Raw genomic sequence first — 21,518 nt, forward strand, 5'->3', positions numbered from 1 at the left:
CTCCAGATCCATAGATACCACATACAAATCCATCAGTTTTTCTAAGTATTTCTCACATACATTCTTCAAAGTAAACACCTGATCCACACATCCTCTACCACTTCTAAAACCACTTTGCTTCTTTCCAATCTGGTGCTTTGTACATGCCTTCACCCTCTCAATCAATACCCTCCCATATAACTTACCAGGCATACTCAACAGACTTATACCTTTGTGGCTAGAATACCGACTTTTATCCCCTTTGCCTTTATACATTTGCATTATACATGCATTCCGTCAATCCTCAGGCACTTCACCATGATCCATAGATACAATGAATATCTTTAACAATCAATCAACAACACAGTCAACCTCTTTTTCAATAAATTAAATTGCAATACCATCCACTCCTGCCGTCTTTCCCCATTCATCACCTCTTGTCTCTTCACGAACCCACTCTCCATGACTCACTTCGCATACCACCTGACCAAAACCCCCTTACGTCTACCACTATCATCAAACATGTTTAATAATCCTTCAAAATACTCATCCCACATCCCACCAGCCACCGCTTTCTGCACAGTCTCTCTTTTGTACGCTTATCAGTTAATATGTAATCTAATAATGCCCTCAAGCCATCTATCCTACTCAAATACATATACCTGTGTATATCTCTCTTTTCAAAAAAGGTATCCCCAGTCACCATACTTTTTCAGCACACAAATCAACAAGTTCTTCACCATTTCCATTCCTAACACCGATTACCCATTATGAACCAATCATAACATCAACTGCCACATTACTCACCTCAGCATTTAATTCACCCATCACTAATACCCGGTGTCGTGTACACTCATCCAGCTGCTCCGAAAACACTTGTCCCTTATGATTTTCCTTTTCATGACCAAGATATACATAGGTATACATATGTGAACAGAAGAGATGGTCAAATGGCATTACTGGATTACGTGTTAATTGATAGGCGTGTAACAGAGAGATCTGATCATTATCTTGTGGAGGTGAAGGTGAAGAATTGTAGTAGAGGTTTCCAGAAAAGAAGAGAAATTGTTGGGGAGAAGAGAGTGGTAAGAGTAAGTGAGCTTGGAAAGGAGACTTGTGTGAGGAAGAACCAGGAAAGATTGAGTGTATAATAGCAAAAGGTGAGAACAAATGACGTAAGAGGTGTGGGGGAAGAATGGAATGTATTTAGGGAAGCAGTGATGGTGTGCGCAAAAGACGCATGGGGTATGAGAAAGGTGAGAGGTGTGGTCGGATTAGAAAGGGTAGTGAGTGGTGGGATGAAGAAGTAAGGTTGTTAGTGAGAGAAAAGAGAGGCGTTTGGACGATACTTGCGGGGAAGTAGGGCAAATGGCTGGGAGATTTATAAAAGAAAGATGCAAGAGGTAAAAAAAGAGGGCAAATGAGAGTTGGCGTGAAAGAGTATCATTAGATTTTAAGAAGAATAAAAAGATATTTTTGCTTTCTGTTATATTGCTTGCATAGTGCCATTATGCAAAGGCAAAGGGGAAAAGAGCGAGTGCTCAAATTACAGAGGTATAAGTTTGTTGAGTATTCCTGGTAAATTATATGGGAGGGCATTGACTGAGAAGGTGAAGGCATGTACAGAGCATCAGATTGGGGAAGAGCAGTGTGGTTTCAGAAGTGGTAGAGGATTTGTGAATAAGATGTTTGCTTTGAAGAATGTATGTGAGAAATACTTAGAAAAGCAAATGGATTTGTATGTAGCATTTATGGATCTGGAGAAGGCACATGATAGAGTTGATAGAGATGCTCTGTGGAAGGTATTAAGAATATATGGCGTGGGAGGCAAGTTGTTAGAAGCAGTGAAAAGTTTTTATCGATGATGTAAGGCATGTGTACGTGTAGGAAGAGAGGAAAGTGATTGGTTCTCAGTGAATGTAGGTTTGCGGCAGGGGTGTGTGATGTCTCCATGGTTGTTTAATTTGTTTATGGATGGGGTTGTTAGGGAGGTGAATGCAAGAGTTTTGGAAAGAGGGGCAAGTATGCAGTCTGTTCTGGATGAGAGAGCTTGGGAAGTGAGTCAGTTGTTGTTCACTGATGATACAGCGCTGGTGGCTGATTCATGTGAGAAACTGCAGAAGCTGGTGACTGAGTTTGGTAAAGTGTGTGAAAGAAGAAAGTTAAGAGTAATTGTGAATAAGAGCAAGGTTATTAGGTACAGTAGGGTTGAGGGTCAAGTCAATTGGGAGTTAAATTTGAATGGAGAAAAACTGGAGGAAGTAAAGTGTTTTAGATATCTGGGAGTGGATCTGGCAGGGGATGGAACCATGGAAGCGGAAGTGAATGATAGGGTGGGGGAGGGGGCGAAAATCCTGGGAGCCTTGAAGAATGTTTGGAAGTCGAGAACATTATCTCGGAAAGCAAAAATGGGTATGTTTGAAGGAATAGTGGTTCCAACAATGATGTATGGTTTCAAGGCGTGGGCTATGGATAGAGTTGTGCGCAGGAGGGTGGATGTGCTGGAAATGAGATGCTTGAGGATAATATGTGGTGTGAGGTGTTTGATCGAGTAAGTAATGTAAGGGTAAGAGAGATGTGTGGAAATAAAAAGGGTGTGGTTGAGAGAGCAGAAGAGGGTGTTTTGAAATGGTTTGGTCACATGGAGAGAATGAGTGAGGAAAAATTGACTAAGAGGATATATGTGTCACAGGTGGAGGGAACGAGGAGAAGTGGGAGACCAAATTGGAGATGGAAAGATGGAGCGAAAAAGATTTTAAGTGATCGGGGCCTGAACATGCAGGAGGGTGAAAGGCGGGCAATGAATAGAGTGAATTGGATCGATGTGGTATACCGGGGTCGACGTGCTGTCAATGGATTGAATCAGGGCATGTGAAGCGTCTGGGGTAAACCATGGAAAGTTCTGTGGGGCCTGGATGTAGAAAGGGAGCTGTGGTTTCGGGCATTATTACATGACAGCTAGAGACTGAATGTGACCGAATGGGGTCTTTGTTGTCTTTTCCTAGCGCTACCTCGCACACATGAGGGGGGAGGGGGATGTTATTCCATGTGTGGCGAGGTGGCGAAGGGAATAAATAAAGGGAGACAGTATGAATTATGTACATGTGTATATATGTATGTGTCTGTGTGTGTATATATATGTGTACATTGAGATGTATACGTATGTATATTTGCTTGTGTGGACGTGTATGTATATACATGTGTATGGGAGTGGGTTGGGCCATTTCTTTCGTCTGATTCCTTGCGCTACCTCGCAAACGCGGGAGACAGCGACAAAGCAAAATGAATAAATAAATAAAAAAGGATATTTTGGAAGGAGGGAAATAACGTGCGTAAAGCAAGAAAACAAATGAGAACATCGTTGAAGGAGGCTAACTGGGAGGTAATGACAGGTAATGATGAAGTGAGGAGATGGAGTGAGTATTTTAAAGGTTTGTTGAATGTGTTTGAAGACAGAGTGGCAGGTGTAGGGGTGTTTTGGTCGGGGTAGTGTGCAAAGTAAGAGGGTCACGGAGAATGGTTTGGTAAAGAGAGATGAGGTAGTGAAAGCTTTACGGGAGATGAAATCTGGCGAGGCGGTGGATTCGGATGGTATTGTAGTGGAATTTGTCAAAAAAGGGGGTGACTGTGTTGTTGACTGGTTGGTAAGAATATTCAATGCATTTATGGATTATGGTAAAGTGCCTGAGGATTGGCGGAATGCATGCATAGTGCCATTGTACAAAGGCAAAGGGGATAAAGGTGAATGTTCAAATTACAGAGGTATAAGTTTGTTGAGTATTCCTAGGAAATTTTATGGGAGGGTATTGACTGAGCTTCTGCTATTTCCAGAGTCTTTGAGACTTTCCCTAGTTCCTCTTTCTTATGGCCCTACAATCCAGTTCCCTACTTTTAGATCACTGGCGAGGTTTTCGCAGTGGTGGGTCGACTGGTAATCTCTTACATGTGGCTCACCTCTGGTGTGGTATAGGACTACGCTCTCAACTCTCTTCCAATAGTTAGTTTGCTTCTCTCGGTTCTGCAATGCATAGTTTCCCTTCCAGCCGTTCCGTTGCAGTAACTCTTGATGGGGCGATTTTCTGCCATTCTGTTGACAGTCGAGTTCTTCGTGACTCTGTCGTTTCCTTTACTCTCTCATCTCTCATTAATTGACCTTCTCTCTTCAATTGCTATCCTTATTCACTCTTATGATGATGATTCCACTTTCGACACTTCATTTCATTTTCCCTCCCCTATTCCTTCCAATACTCTTTCTCGTACTGAACATATTTCCTCTCTTACTTTGGACTTTTGTAGCATCTCGGCGCTGGGAAGCAATAATCTAGTGAAATATAACAGTACTAAAACAATTTCTTTGCTTCTTTATCTATTCCCATCCGTTCAATTCTTTGATAACATAAATATGTTGGGCATATCATTATCCTACACTGTGTCCTGGAATCCCCATATAATCATCACAAATCCTTCTTCCCAGAGTCTAGATGGTGATGTGTAGGTGCCGTAATAGATTTTCTTGTGAGTGGCTGTTTCATATCAGCAGAGGCTATATTCGCTCTGTTATCGAGTACTGTTCACATATCTGGGGTGGCTCATCGTTTGCTTTTACTAACCAGTATAGAATCATAAGCAAACCTTCTCATTTTTTCTCCTTTTTACAATCAGCCCGTCTGTATGGCGCGATGTTGCTGCTCTCTCTCTCTCTCTCTCTCTCTCTCTCTCTCTCTCTCTCTCTCTCTCTCTCTCTCTCTCTCTCTCTCTCTCTCTCTCTCTCTCTCTCTCTCTCTCTGTGTTCCACTGGTATTATTTTGGCTTTTGTTCTGTTGAGCCGTCTGCATGTGTCCTAGCTCTCCAAAGGACACGACTAGCCGTTGCCTCCCACAGTTGTAGTGTTAAGGCCAGTCATTCGAGGACTGACCATTATGACAGCTCCTTTCTTCCCTCGAACAACTAAGATGCGGAGTTCTCCGGTTTTCGTCTTTCCCTTTACCTATAAGCTTTCTAAACTTGAGAGTAAGGTTTACATACGCCCGTGGAACACTATTGAGTTTGTAGATTACATTTTTCTCCTGAAGTGACCTTTAACTGTGGCATGTTTTGCTCGTGACATTTTGGTTACAATGGGAAAAGTAGACATTACTGACCTTAACATAACCTGATCATTATCACTGACGTCGATCACACCCTAACCAGTATTACTGACCTTGATCTAACCCCAACTAGTAGTACTGACCCTGATCTAACCCCAATCAGTATTACTGACCCTGATTCAACTCTAAGCCAGTATTACTGACCCTGATCCAACCCTAAACCAGTATTACTAACCCAGACCCAACCCTAAACCAGTATTACTGACCCTGGTCCAACCCTAAACCAGTATTACCAACCCCGATCCAACCCTAAACCAGTATTACTGACCCTGATCCAACCTTAAACCAGTATTACTGACCCTGATCCAACCCTTGACCAGTATTACTGACCCTGATCCAACCCTTGACCAGTATTACTGACCCTGATCCAACCTTAAACCAGTATTACTGACCCTGATCCAACCCTTGACCAGTATTACTGACCCTGATCCAACCCTTGACCAGTATTACTGACCTTGATACTGCTCCTGTCGCAGTGTTCGGTGCTGGAGGCGACGAGCGCCAGGCTGGTGCGGGAGGGAGGGCTGGAGGTACTTGTCAGCCTCTTAAACCGGGAGGCCCAAACGTACACGGACGCCCTCATAGAGAAGGACCCAGCCTTCGCCAGGGACACCGGCCTGGTGACTGAGGGGCCCGGCGTACCTCGCTCCAGGAAGGTTAGTAAACTTTGAGTCTTCACGCGTTCCAGGGGTGGGCTGTCTTGTCTTCACGCGTCCCAGCGGTGGGTGGGCTCTCTTGGTAAGTTAGCAGTCTTGATGATTACATCCTACCGCCTGGAAAACTCGAGGTGGCCAGTCCGTTGATGTGGTCAGTTGCTGTAGTGAAGAACAAGGCCTTCTTACTTCCCTGTAATATGACGAAGACGTGGTTATCACTGTGTCTGAATACTTATAAGTGTATGTTGATTGCACGTGTATGTTTATTAACACGTGTGTGTTAACGAATGTTTGCGTCTTGATGCGTATTTCTTTGTGTTTGTGCATATGCGTAGATGTGGGAGCATTTATGTGTACCTAGCTGTCATGTGTAATGCACCGAAACCACAGCTCGCTTTCCACATCCAGTCCCCACAAAACTTTCCATGGTTTACCTCGGACACTTCACATGCCCTGGTTCAATCCATTGACAGCACGTCGACCCCGGTATACCACATCGTTCCAATTCACTCTATTCCTTGAACGCCTTTCACCCTCATAAATGTTCAGCCCCGATCGCTAAAAATCTTTTTCACTCCATCTTTCCACCTCCAATTTGGTCTCCCGCTTCTCCTCGTTCCCTCCACCTCTGACACATATATCCTCTTTAACAATCTTTCCTCAATCATTCTCTCCATGTGACTAAACCATTTCAATACACTCTTTTCTGCTCTCTCAACAACACTCTTTTTATTACCGCACATCTCCCTTACCCTTTCATCACTTACACGAACAAACCACCTCACACCACATATTGTCCTCAAACATCTCATTTCCATCACATCCACCCACCTCCACGGAACCCAATATATAGCCCATGCCTCGTAACCATATGATATTGTTGGAACCAATATTCCTTCAAACATACCCATTTATTCTTTCCGAGATAATGTTCTAGCCTTCCATACATTCTTCAACGCTCCCAGAACCTTCACCCCCTCCCCCACCCTAAGACTCACTTCCGCTTCCATGGTTCCATCCGCTGTTAAAGCCACTCCCAGATAACTAAAATGCTTCACTTCCTCCAGTTTTTCTCCATTCAAACTTACCTCCCAGTGGACTTGTCTCTCAATCCTACTGTACTTAATAACCTTGCTCTTATTCACATTCACTCTCATCTTTCTTCTTTCACACATTTTACCAAACTCAGTCACCAGCTTCTGCAGTTTCTCACCCGAATTAGCCACCAGGGCTGTATCATCAGCAAACAATATCTGACTCCCTTTCCAAGCCCTCTCATCCACAACAGACTGCACACATGCCTCTCTTTCTAAAACTCTTGCATTCACCTCCCTAACAACCTCGTCCATAAACAAATTAAACAACCATGGAGACATCACGCACCCCTGCCGCAAACCGACATTCACTGAGAACCAATCACTTTTCTCTCTTCCTACTCATACACATGCCTTACATCCTCGATAAAAACTTTTCACTGCTTCTAGCAACTTACCTCCCACATCATATACTCTTAATACCTTCCACAGATGATAGATGATAGAGTAGCAGATAACAGGGTGTTTTGGTCGAGGTGGTGTGCGAAATGAGAGGGTCAGGGAGAATGATTTGATGATGAGAGAAGAGGTAGTGAAAGCTTTGCGGAAGATGAAAGCCGGCAAGATGGCGGGTTTGGATGGTATTGCAGTGGAATTTATTAGAAAAGGGGGTGACTGTGTTGTTGAATGGTTGGTGAGGATATTCAATGTATGTATGGCTCATGGTTAAGTGCCTGAGGATTGGCGGAATGCATGCATAATGTCATTGTACAAATTACAGAGGTATAAGTTTGTTGAGTATTCCTGGGAGTATGGCAGGGTGATGATTGAGAAGGTGAAGGCATATACAGAGCATCAGACTAGGAAAGAGCAGTGTGGTTTCAGAAGCGGTAAAGGATGTGTGGATCAGGTGTTTGCTTTGAAGAATGTATGTGAAAATACTTAGAAAAGCAAATGTATTTGTATTTGTATGGAAAAGGCATATAATAGGGTTGATAGAGATGCGCTGTGGAAGGTATTAAGATTATATGGTGCGGGAGGCAAGTTCCTAGAAGCAGTAAAAAGTTTTTATCGAGGATGTAAGGCATGTGTACGAGTAGGAAGAGAGGAAAGTGATTGGTTCTCAGTGAATATCGGTTTGCGGCAGGGGTGCGTGATGTCTCCATGGTTGTTTAATTTGTTTATGGATGGGGTTGCTAGAGAGGTGAATGCAAGAGTTTTGAAGAGAGAGGCAATTATGCGGTCTGTGTTGGATGAGAGGGCTTGGGAAATGAGTCAGTTGTTGTTCGCTTATGATACAGCGCTGGTGGCTGATTCGTGTGAGAAACTGCAGAAGCTGGTTTCTGAGTCTGTTAAAGTGTGTGAAAGAAGAGAGCTGAGAGTAAATGTGAATAAGAGCAAGGCTGTTATGCACAGTAGGGTCGAGAGACAAGTCAACTGGAAGGTAAGTTTGAATGGAGAAAAACTGGAGGATATGAAGTGTTTTAGTTATCTGGGAGTGGATTTGGCAGTGGATGGAACCATGGAAGCGGAAGTGAGTCACAGGGTGGGGAAGGGGGCGAAGGTTCTGGGAGCGTTGAAGAATGTGTGGAAGGCGAGAACATTATCTCAGAAAGAAGAAAATGGGTATGTTTGAAGGAATAGTGTATCCAATGCTATATGGTTGCGAGGCGTGGGCTATAGGTAGGGTTGTGTGGAGGAGGGTGGATGTGTTGGAAATGAGATGCTTGAGGAGAATATGTGGTGTGAGGTGGTTTGATCGAGTAAGTAATGTAAGGGTAAGAGAGATGTGTGGTAATAAAAACCGTGTGATTGAGAGAGCAGAAGAGAGTGTTTTGAAATGGTTTGGTCACATGGAGAGAATGAGTGAGGAAAGATTGACCAAGAGGACATATATTTCAGGGGTGTGGTGAACGAGGAGAAGTGGGAGACCAAATTGGAGGTGGAAAGATGGAGTAAAAAAGATTTTCAGCAATCGGGGCCTGAACATGCAAGAGGGTGAAAGGTGTTCAAGGAATAGAGTGATTGGATCGATGTGGTATACCGGAGTCGACGTGCTGTCAATGGATTGAACCAGGGCATGTGAAGCGTCTGGGGTAAATCATGGAAAGGTTTGTGGGACCTGAATGTGGAAAGGGAACTGTGGTTTCAGTGCATTATGCATGACAACTAGAGAATGAGTGTGAACGAATGAGGACTTTGTTGTTTTTCTTAGCGCTACCTCGCGCGCGTACTGGGGGAGGGGGGGGGGCATTTCATGTTTGGCGGGTTGGCGACGAGAATGAATGAGGGCAGCAGGTATGAATTATGTATATATATATATATATATATATATATATATATATATATATATATATATATATATATATATATTTTTTTTTTTTTTTTTTTTTTTTTTTTTTATACTTTGTCGCTGTCTCCCGCGTTTGCGAGGTAGCGACAAAGTAAAAAAAAAAAAAAAAAAAAAAAAAAAAAAAATATATATATATATATATATATATATATATATATATATATATATATATATATATATTTTCCCTGGGGATAGGGGAGAAAGAATACTTCCCACGTATTCCCTGCGTGTCGTAGAAGGCGACTAAAAGGGGAGGGAGCGGGGGGCTGGAAATCCTACCCTCTCGTTTTTTTTTTTAATTTTCCAAAAGAGGGAACAGAGAATTGCGCCAGGTGAGGGTATTCTCTCAAAGGCCCAGTCCTCTGTTCTTAACGCTACCTCGCTAATGCGGGAAATGGCGAATAGTTTGAAAGAAAGAATATATATATATATATATATATATATATATATATATATATATATATATATATATATATATATATATATATATATATATATACATATATATATATATATATATATATATATATATATATATATATATATATATATATATATATATATATATATATATATATATATATATATGTATATATATATATATGTATATATGTATATATATATATATATATATATATATATATATATATATATATATATATATATTTATATACATATATATATATATATATATATATATATATATATACATATATATATATATATATATATATATATATATATATATGTATATATATATATATATATATATATATATATATATATATATATATATATATATATATATATATATATATATATATATATATATATATATGTACATAATTCAATATGTATACGTTGAAATGTATAGGTATGTATATGTAAACAATTCATGATGGTTCAGCTGTCAACGTCAGCACAAAGGCTTGTACATCCTGTTCTCGTCCCGCCAGAGTAAACACTGTTGTGGCACCTTGTGGTTAAGTGGGTTTGTGTCAGAGAAGTTTGCCTGGGTAGCGAGATGCGTCTTCAACTAGTCTTATGTTACGTTTCTTGATATTTCTTTCATAATGATTTGGTTGATATTAGGATGTGGGTTTTGATGTTAACCTGCAATAAAGTTACTGATATCGGAAATAAAGATTTACTGACGTTCAGGTTTGCATCATCAGATGAGTACGATGTGACTGGGTTGTTAAGGTCTATAGGATGATCGTGGTCTTGTCAATGTTTAGCAGTAGCATTACTGTGGTCACCCCTGCCTACTGAATGACTGTGCCAGTAACATCTCTCAGTACCTGTTTCACAGGTCTGACCGACATATATACATCTTTACATTCAACAGCCTAAACACTCCCAATTGTCTGATAATTTGGCCTACTTTTAATTAAGGTTTTATTAACAGTGTTATTGTATTGGAAGGCAACGTTAAAAGTGGTTTTTAATACCTGTCTCACATTAAGTTAGGAGAATAGAGCATAACCAAACATTTAGATCAAACATCCTTTTCCATATCTTTGTTATCAGATACACAACATGTCCTCCTGGCTTTCAACTACGCTTTGTTCATAACCAATTGTGATAACATAATTGCTTAAAGGTGCATTTTGCAGAGTTACGGTCATTTCCGTAATAATCTATTAAACATAGACGTAACTACTAACATTTTTACAGACTGATCACCTACTGAGAAATAATGAAGCTTACCAACACTGAGAATTATATAGTGATTATTTTTTCAGTCCATGATCATTGTGTAGAAATGCCAGCAGCTACTTATGCATGTGTCCATGTGGTATGCATACGTATGTCTGTATCCATGTGGCATGCATACGTATGCGTGTATTTACGCGGTATGTATACGTATGCTTGAGTGTCCAAATGGTATGTATACGTATGCATGTGTGTTCATGTGGTATGTATACGTATGCATGTGTGTCCATGTGGTATGTATACGTATGCATGTGTGTACAAGTGGTATGTATACGTATGCATAGGTGTCCATGTAGTATGTACACGTATGCATGTGTGTTTATGTGGTATGTATACGTATGCATATGTGTCCATGTGGTATGTATACGTATGCATGTGTTCATGTGGTACGTATGCGCATGCATGTGTGTCCATGTGGTATGTACACGTATGCATGTGTATCCATGTGGTATGTATACGTATGCATGTGTGCATATGTGTGTGTTTGTGTAGGGTGTACTAGACACTTCCACAAATGATGTAGTTAAGTCATTAACATTACCGTCAGCCATCTAGCACTGGCACCAACACAGTTGTGGTGACTGGTAACAACACAGTTGTGGTGATTGGTAACAACACAGTTGTGGTGACTGGTAACAACACAGTTGTGGTAACTGGTAACAGCACAGTTGTGGTGACTGGTAACAACACAGTTGTGGTGACTGGTAACAACACAGTTGTGGTGACTGGTAACAACACAGTTGTGGTGATTGGTAACAGCACAGTTGTGGTGACTGGTAACAACACAGTTGTGGTGACTGGTAACAACACAGTTGTGGTGACTGGTAACAACACAGTTGTGGTGATTGGTAACAGCACAGTTGTGGTGACTGGTAACAACACAGTTGTGGTGACTGGTAACAACACAGTTGTGGTGACTGGTAACAACACAGTTGTGGTGACTGGTAACAACACAGTTATGGTGACTGGTAACAACACAGTTGTGGTGACTGGTAACAACACAGTTGTGGTGACTGGTAACAACACAGTTGTGGTGACTGGCACTAGCACAGTTGTGGTGACTGGTAACAACACAGTTGTGGTGACTGGTAACAACACAGTTGTGGTGACTGGTAACAACACAGTTGTGGTAACTGGTAACAATACAGTTGTGGTAACTGGTAACAGCACAGTTGTGGTGACTAGTAACAACACAGTTGTGGTCACTGGTAACAACACAGTTGTGGTGACTGGTAACAACACAGTTGTGGTGACTGGTAACAACACAGTTGTGGTGACTGGTAACAACACAGTTGTGGTGATGGTAACAACACAGTTGTGGTGACTGGTAACAACACAGTTGTGGTGACTGGTAACAACACAGTTGTGGTGACTGGTAACAACACAGTTGTGGTGACTGGTAACAACACAGTTGTGGTGACTGGTAACAACACAGTTGTGGTAACTGGTAACAGCACAGTTGTGGTGACTGGTAACAACACAGTTGTGGTGACTGGTAACAACACAGTTGTGGTGACTGGCACCAACACAGTTGTGGTAACTGGTAACAGCACAGTTGTGGTAACTGGTAACAACACAGTTGTGGTGACGAGTAACAACACAGTTGTGGTGACTGGTAACAACACAGTTGTGGTGACTGGCACCAGCACAGTTGTGGTGACTGGTAACAACACAGTTGTGGTGACTGGTAACAACACAGTTGTGGTGACTGGCACCAGCACAGTTGTGGTGACTGGCACCAACACAGTTGTGGTGACTGGTAACAACACAGTTATGGTGACTGGTAACAACACAGTTGTGGTGACTGGTAACAACACAGTTGTGGTGACTGGTAACAACACAGTTGTGGTGACTGGTAACAACACAGTTGTGGTGATTGGTAACAACACAGTTGTGGTGACTGGTAACAACACAGTTGTGGTGACTGGTAACAACACAGTTGTGGTGACTGGTAACAACACAGTTGTGGTGACTGGTAACAACACAGTTGTGGTGACTGGTAACAACACAGTTGTGGTGACTGGTAACAACACAGTTGTGGTGACTGGTAACAACACAGTTGTGGTGACTGGTAACAACACAGTTGTGGTGACTGGTAACAACACAGTTGTGGTAACTGGTAACAGCACAGTTGTGGTGACTGGTAACAACACAGTTGTGGTGACTGGTAACAACACAGTTGTGGTGACTGGCACCAACACAGTTGTGGTAACTGGTAACAGCACAGTTGTGGTAACTGGTAACAACACAGTTGTGGTGACTAGTAACAACACAGTTGTGGTGACTGGTAACAACACAGTTGTGGTGACTGGCACCAACACAGTTGTGGTGACTGGTAACAACACAGTTGTGGTGACTGGTAACAACACAGTTGTGGTGACTGGTAACAACACAGTTGTGGTGACTGGTAACAACACGGTTGTGGTGATTGGTAACAACACAGTTGTGGTGACTGGTAACAACACAGTTGTGGTGACTGGTAACAACACAGTTGTGGTGACTGGTAACAACACAGTTGTGGTGACTGGTAACAACACAGTTGTGGTGACTGGTAACAACACAGTTGTGGTGACTGGTAACAACACAGTTGTGGTGACTGGTAACAACACAGTTGTGGTGACTGGCACAAGCACAGTTGTGGTGACTGGTAACAACACAGTTGTGGTGACTGGTAACAACACAGTTGTGGTGACTGGTAACAACACAGTTGTGGTGACTGGTAAACAACACAGTTGTGGTGACTGGTAACAACACAGTTGTGGTTACTGGTAACAACACAGTTGTGGTGACTGGTAACAACACAGTTGTGGTGACTGGTAACAACACAGTTGTGGTGACTGGTAACAACACAGTTGTGGTGACTGGTAACAACACAGTTGTGGTGACTGGTAACAACACAGTTGTGGTGACTGGTAACAACACAGTTGTGGTGACTGGTAACAACACAGTTGTGGTGACTGGTAACAACACAGTTGTGGTGACTGGTAACAACACAGTTGTGGTGACTGGTAACAACACAGTTGTGGTGACTGGTAACAACACAGTTGTGGTGACTGGTAACAACACAGTTGTGGTGACTGGCACCAACACAGTTGTGGTGACTGGTAACAACACAGTTGTGGTGACTGGTAACAACACAGTTGTGGTGACTGGTAACAACACAGTTGTGGTGACTGGTAACAACACAGTTGTGGTGACTGGTAACAACACAGTTGTGGTAACTGGTAACAACACAGTTGTGGTGACTGGTAACAACACAGTTGTGGTGACTGGCACCAACACAGTTGTGGTGACTGGTAACAACACAGTTGTGGTGACTGGTAACAACACAGTTGTGGTGACTGGCACCAGCACAGTTGTGGTGACTGGCACCAACACAGTTGTGGTGACTGGTAACAACACAGTTGTGGTGACTGGTAACAACACAGTTGTGGTGACTGGTAACAACACAGTTGTGGTGACTGGTAACAACACAGTTGTGGTGACTGGTAACAACACAGTTGTGGTGACTGGTAACAACACAGTTGTGGTGACTGGTAACAACACAGTTGTGGTGACTGGTAACAACCACAGTTTGTGAGTGACTGGTAACAACACAGTTGTTGGTGAACTTTGTAACCAACACAGTTGTGGTAACTGGATAACAACAAGTTGTGAGTGACTGGCAACCAGCACAGTTGTGGTGACTGGCACCAACACACAGTTGTGGTGACTGGTAACAACACAGTTGTGGTGACTGGTAACAACACAGTTGTGGTGACTGGTCACAACACAGTTTTGGGTAACTGGTAACAACACGTTGTGCAGTGACTTGGTAACAACACAGATGTGGAGACTGGTAACACCACCAGTTGTGGTGACTCAGGTCACCATCACCAGTCTGTGTGTGACTGGTCACCAGCCACAGTTGTGGTGACTGGTCACAAGCACAGTTGTGGTGACTTGTCACCAGCACGTTGTGGTGACTGGTAACAACACAGTTGTGGTGACTGGCACCAACACAGTTGTGGTGACTGGTAACAACACAGTTGTGGTGACTGGTAACAACACAGTTGTGGTGACTGGTAACAACACAGTTGTGGTGACTGGTAACAACACAGTTGTGGTGACTGGTAAACAACACAGTTGTGGTGACTGGTAAAACAAACATAGTTGTGGTGACTGGCACCAGCACGTGAAAAGTTGTGGTGACTGGCACCAACCCAGTTGTGGTGACGGTAACAACACAGTTTGTGGGACTGTAAACAACACGGTTTGTGTGACTGGCACCAACACAGTTTGGACTGGCACCAACACAGTTGTGATGACTGGTAACACACAGTTTGGTGACTGTAACAAACAGTTGTGGTGACTGGTAACAACACAGTGTGGTGAACTGGTAACAACACAGTTGTGCTGGACTGGTAACAAACACAGTCGTGGTGACTGGTAACAACACAGTTGTGGTACTGGTTACACACAGTTGTGGTGACTGGTAACAACACAGTTGTGGTGATTGGTAACAACACAGTTGTGGTGACTGTAACAACACAGTTGTGGTGACTTGTAACAACACAGGTTGTGGTGACTGGTAACAACACAGTTGTGGTGACTGGTAACAGCACAGTTGTTGTGACTGGTAACAACACAGTTGTGTGACTTGGTAACAACACAGTTGTGGTGATTGGTAACAACACAGTTGTGGTGATTGGTAACAACACAGTTATGGTGACTGGTAACAACACAGTTGTGGTGATTGGTAACAACACAGTTGTGGTGACTGGTAACAACACAGTTGTGGTGACTGGTAACAACACAGTTGTGGTGACTGGTAACAACACAGTTGTGGTGACTGGTAACAACACAGTTGTGGTGACTGGTAACAACACAGTTGTGGTGACTGGTAACAACACAGTTGTGGTGACTGGTAACAACACAGTTGTGGTGACTGGTAACAACACAGTTGTGGTGACTGGTAACAACACAGTTGAGGTAACTGGTAACAACACAGTTGTGGTGACTGGTAACAACACAGTTGTGGTGACTGGCACTAGCACAGTTGTGGTGACTGGTAACAACACAGTTGTGGTGACTGGTAACAACACAGTTGTGGTGACTGGTAACAACACAGTTGTGGTGACTGGTAACAACACAGTTGTGGTGACTGGTAACAACACTTGTAACAACACAGTTGTGGTGACTGGTAACAACACAGTTGTGGTGACTGGCACCAGCACAGTTGTGGTGACTGGCACCAACACAGTTGTGGTGACTGGTAACAACACAGTTATGGTGACTGGTAACAACACAGTTGTGGTGACTGGTAACAACACAGTTGTGGTGGACTGGTAACAACACAGTTGTGGTGACTGGTAACAACACAGTTGTGGTGATTGGTAACAACACAGTTGTGGTGACTGGTAACAACACAGTTGTGGTGACTGGTAACAACACAGTTGTGGTGACTGGTAACAACACAGTTGTGGTGACTGGTAACAACACAGTTGTGGTGACTGGTAACAACACAGTTGTGGTGACTGGTAACAACACAGTTGTGGTGACTGGTAACAACACAGTTGTGGTGACTGGTAACAACACAGTTGTGGTGACTGGTAACAACACAGTTGTGGTGACTGGTAACAACACAGTTGTGGTGACTGGTAACAACACAGTTGTGGTAACTGGTAACAGCACAGTTGTGGTGACTGGTAACAACACAGTTGTGGTGACTGGTAACAACACAGTTGTGGTGACTGGCACCAACACAGTTGTGGTAACTGGTAACAGCACAGTTGTGGTAACTGGTAACAACACAGTTGTGGTGACTAGTAACAACACAGTTGTGGTGACTGGTAACAACACAGTTGTGGTGACTGGCACCAGCACAGTTGTGGTGACTGGTAACAACACAGTTGTGGTGACTGGTAACAACACAGTTGTGGTGACTGGCACCAGCACAGTTGTGGTGACTGGCACCAACGCAGTTGTGGTGACTGGTAACAACACAGTTATGGTGACTGGTAACAACACAGTTGTGGTGACTGGTAACAACACAGTTGTGGTGACTGGTAACAACACAGTTGTGGTGACTGGTAACAACACAGTTGTGGTGATTGGTAACAACACAGTTGTGGTGACTGGTAACAACACAGTTGTGGTGACTGGTAACAACACAGTTGTGGTGACTGGTAACAACACAGTTGTGGTGACTGGTAACAACACAGTTGTGGTGACTGGTAACAACACAGTTGTGGTGACTGGTAACAACACAGTTGTGGTGACTGGTAACAACACAGTTGTGGTGACTGGTAACAACACAGTTGTGGTGACTGGTAACAACACAGTTGTGGTGAACTGGTAACAACACAGTTGTGGTGACTGGTAACAACACAGTTGTGGTGACTGGTAACAACACAGTTGTGGTGACTGGTAACAACACAGTTGTGGTGACTGGTAACAACACAGTTGTGGTAACTGGTAACAACATAGTTGTGGTCAACACAGTTGTGGTGACTGGTAACAACACAGTTGTGGTGACTGGAAAAATCAAATTTGTTTTTTATGGGTCCAACACAGTTGTGGTGACTGGTAACAACACAGTTGTGGTGACTGGTAACAACACAGTTGTGGTGACTGGTAACAACACAGTTGTGGTGACTGGTAACAACACAGTTGTGGTGACTGGTAACAACACAGTTGTGGTGACTGGTAACAACACAGTTGTGGTGACTGGTAACAACACAGTTGTGGTGACTGGTAACAACACAGTTGTGGTGACTGGTAACAACACAGTTGTGGTGACTGGTAACAACACAGTTGTGGTGACTGGTAACAACACAGTTGTGGTGACTGGTAACAACACAGTTGTGGTGACTGGTAACAACACAGTTGTGGTGACTGGTAACAACACAGTTGTGGTGACTGGTAACAACACAGTTTGTGGTGACTGGTAACAACACAGTTGTGTGACTGGTAACAACACAGTTGTGGTGACTGGTAACAACACCGTTATGGTGACTGGTAACAACACAGTTGTGGTGACTAGGTAACAACACAGTTGTGGTGACTGGTAACAACACAGTTGTGGTGACTGGTAACAACACAGTTGTGGTGACTGGTAACAACACAGTTGTGGTGACTGGTAACAACACAGTTGTGGTGACTGGTAACAACACAGTTGTGGTGACTGGTAACAAACACAGTTGTGGTGACTGGTAACAACACAGTTGTGGTGACTGGTAACAACACAGTTGTGGTGACTGGAAACAACACAGTTGTGGTGACTGGTAACAACACAGTTGTGGTGACTGGTAACAACACAGTTGTGGTGACTGGTAACAACACAGTTGTGGTGACTGGTAACAACACAGTTGTGGTGACTGGTAACAACACAGTTGTGGTGACTGGTAACAACACAGTTGTGGTGACTGGTAACAACACAGTTATGGTGACTGGTAACAACACAGTTGTGGTGACTGGTAACAACACAGTTGTGGTGATTGGTAACAACACAGTTGTGGTGATTGGTAACAACACAGTTGTGGTGACTGGTAACAACACAGTTGTGGTGACTGGTAACAACACAGTTGTGGTGACTAGTAACAACACAGTTGTGGTGACTGGTAACAACACAGTTGTGGTGACTGGTAACAACACAGTTGTGGTGACTGGTAACAACACAGTTGTGGTGACTGGTAACAACACAGTTATGGTGACTGGTAACAACACAGTTGTGGTGACTGGTAACAACACAGTTGTGGTGACTGGTAACAACACAGTTGTGGTAACTGGTAACAGCACAGTTGTGGTGACTGGTAACAACACAGTTGTGGTGACTGGTAACATCACAGTTGTGGTGACTGGTAACAACACAGTTGTGGTGACTGGTAACAACACAGTTGTGGTGACTGGTAACAACACAGTTGTGGTGACTGGTAACAACACAGTTGTGGTGACTGGTAACAACACAGTTATGGTGACTGGTAACAACACAGTTGTGGTGACTGGTAACAACACAGTTGTGGTGACTGGTAACAACACGGTTGTGGTGATTGGTAACAACACAGTTGTGGTGACTGGTAACAACACAGTTGTGGTGACTGGTAACAACACAGTTGTGGTGACTGGTAACAACACAGTTGTGGTGACTGGTAACAACACAGTTGTGGTGACTGGTAACAACACAGTTGTGGTGACTGGTAACAACACAGTTGTGGCAGATGGCAGTAGGAACAGAGACCACTGCTACGTACTCCACACTCCCTTCATGTAATCCTTCTTTCCTTTTAACTCTTCTTTATATAAGAATATCCATGACTCTCCTATACTGATTATACTCATCTCACGAAGCGACTTTGTGGCATGTATTGTCTTCTCTTGTTCTCCTGAACTCTGTTCTTACTACGTTAACTCACAGAATCTGTCTGTAGCTCCACGGCAACCATGACTACACGTACACCACTGTATGTATGTAACGCACCTCACGCCTTCTCCTGTTTCATAATGTGACCAGCAGTTACTTTCTTCCAACTCTAACACACTCCTTCCAGTCTCACTCCTCTTTATCCGGCAGCATTCGATGATGCCGGACACTGTGGGCAGCACGGGCGGCGGCGGGCAGGGAGGACAGCAGCTGGCCGGACTTTTACCTAATGGCGAGGGAGGAGCGATGGTTGGTGCTGGCCCAGGGCTGGAGGGTATAGCGGACACCATCAGCGCTCCGGACCTCAACGGTAAGGTGGACACGGGAAACCTCCACATAGGCAGTGAAGGCAACTGTCTTTTACCCTCACTGGTTCGATCGGGATGGTGTTAGTAGTGACCTGAACAGTCACTGTATTAAGATGATGATTTAGGCTGGTATAATTGTGGGGTAGCACTGTTATAGCTCAGCAATGATCTGGGCAAGCACTGTTTTCTGGGGTTTGTGCTGCTGATCACCGTTAGCAGTGCACCAGGTAATTAGTTTTGAAGTAGCGCTGATCTGACTTGGCACTGCTTTAGCTCAGCACTGTGTCGGGGTAGCACTGGTTTGGAGTAAGATATTCTGGATTAGAGCTGTAGTTTGGTACTAATGTTGTGGATGACAACCCTGGTCTAGTGTAGCACTGCTCTGGATCAGCAGTGCTCTGGGTAAGAGCCTGCCTCGGTTGGCACTGTTATGGGTTAACACTGTTCCGTTGTGGCAATGTTGCAGGTTAGAACTGGTTTGGGTAAACACTGCTCTGGGTTACGACTGTTTTGGTATGCACTGGTTTGGGCTAACACTGCTTTATGGTAGCACTGTTTTCTGTTAGCAACTCTCCTGGTTTATATAAGACACTGGAGTAGGAATTCTTGGGTTAGCAATGTTCTGTAGCAGTACTTTTCTTGGTTTGCAGTACGTTGTGTTAGCAGTAGTCTAGGTCTGCAATGTACTGGATTAACACTGTTCTGGATGTGTTGGTGTAGCACTGCTACTGATGTTCTGGATTACCATTGCTCTAGTTTAGCAATGAATGATATAGCACTGTTCTGGGGTAGCAGTACACTGCAGTTGCACTGCTCCAGGTTAGCACTGCTCTGGAGTAGCAATGTACAGGAGTAGCGCTGTCCTGGATTAGCAGTATTCTAGACTAGCACTGTTCCAGGTTAGCAATAATGCTCGTGTAACACAGCTCTAGGGCAGCAATGTACTGAAGAAATACTGTTCTAAGATAACACTAGTCTGGGTTAACACTTTTTTTTGGTTATCATTATGGACGATTAGCACTGTTGTTGATCAGCTGTGTTTACGATTAGAACTATTCTGGGATAATACAGAACTGGAGAAGCGCTGTTCTAGGCCAGCACTGTTCACAGTTAACACTTTTAGATTAAAGTACTAATGTGGCTCTTTCCTGGGTTAGTATTGTTCTGGATTATCTGTTTGGTTTAGCTGTCTTCTTCGTTAGCACTGCTCCTGGTAGCATATTTCTGTACACTGGAGCAGAAATATCTGGAGTTAAAACTGCTCTGTAGTAGCATTGTTCTGAGTTAATATTGCGTTTGTAATGTACTAGAACAGCATTCTGGGTAAGCATTGTTCCGGGTCAGCATTATTTTGGGTTAGCAATGTAGTGTTACAGCACTGTTCTGGTGTAGCAATGTACTGGAGTAGTACTGTTCCTTGTTAGAAATGTTCTAAGTTAGTATTGCACTCGAGTAGCAATGTACAGGTACTGTTCTAACGTGACAATGGAATGAAGAAGCACTGTTTCGAGTTGGACCCGTTCTGGGTTAACATTGCACTGGTGTACCACTGATCTAGAGCAACAATGTACCCACTACTGGACTTCAGAAGTGTTGTGTGTTGTTGGTCTTCTAAGATAGCACTGTTCTGGGTTGGAATTCGTTTGGACTATACCGTAATGGGGCATCATTATTATAATGGGAAAGAGAGAGGAAAGGAGGAAGAGAACTCCACAACTGAGCTGTTCAAAGGAAGGAAGTATCACCTCGAGTGAAGTGAAGTATTTGAAATATTATCACAAGCATCAGAACCTGTAGACTTAGAAGAACACGATCATTTATAAAGACTAGAAAGAGAGTGAGCGACAAGAGAGAACCTGAGGGACACCAGTGTTGATAGAAAGTGGGGGAAAGTCACTGTCAAAAACTACAACATTTATTCACA

At 43.2% G+C, this 21,518-nt stretch overlaps 1 protein-coding gene across 1 annotated transcript in view; it reads left to right on the forward strand.

Annotated features, from left to right (window-relative positions):
• LOC139758206 (uncharacterized) overlaps window positions 1-21,518 on the forward strand; it is a 53,528-nt gene that overhangs the window by 2,393 nt on the left and 29,617 nt on the right. The window contains exons 2-3 of the mRNA XM_071679449.1: window positions 5,603-5,782; window positions 19,437-19,596. Of these exons, the coding sequence (XP_071535550.1) occupies window positions 5,603-5,782; window positions 19,437-19,596 (340 nt within the window). The remainder of the gene's footprint in view (window positions 1-5,602; window positions 5,783-19,436; window positions 19,597-21,518) is intronic.

This window comes from Panulirus ornatus, chromosome 29 (assembly GCF_036320965.1).
Source record: "Panulirus ornatus isolate Po-2019 chromosome 29, ASM3632096v1, whole genome shotgun sequence".
NCBI classification, from domain to species: domain Eukaryota; kingdom Metazoa; phylum Arthropoda; class Malacostraca; order Decapoda; family Palinuridae; genus Panulirus; species Panulirus ornatus.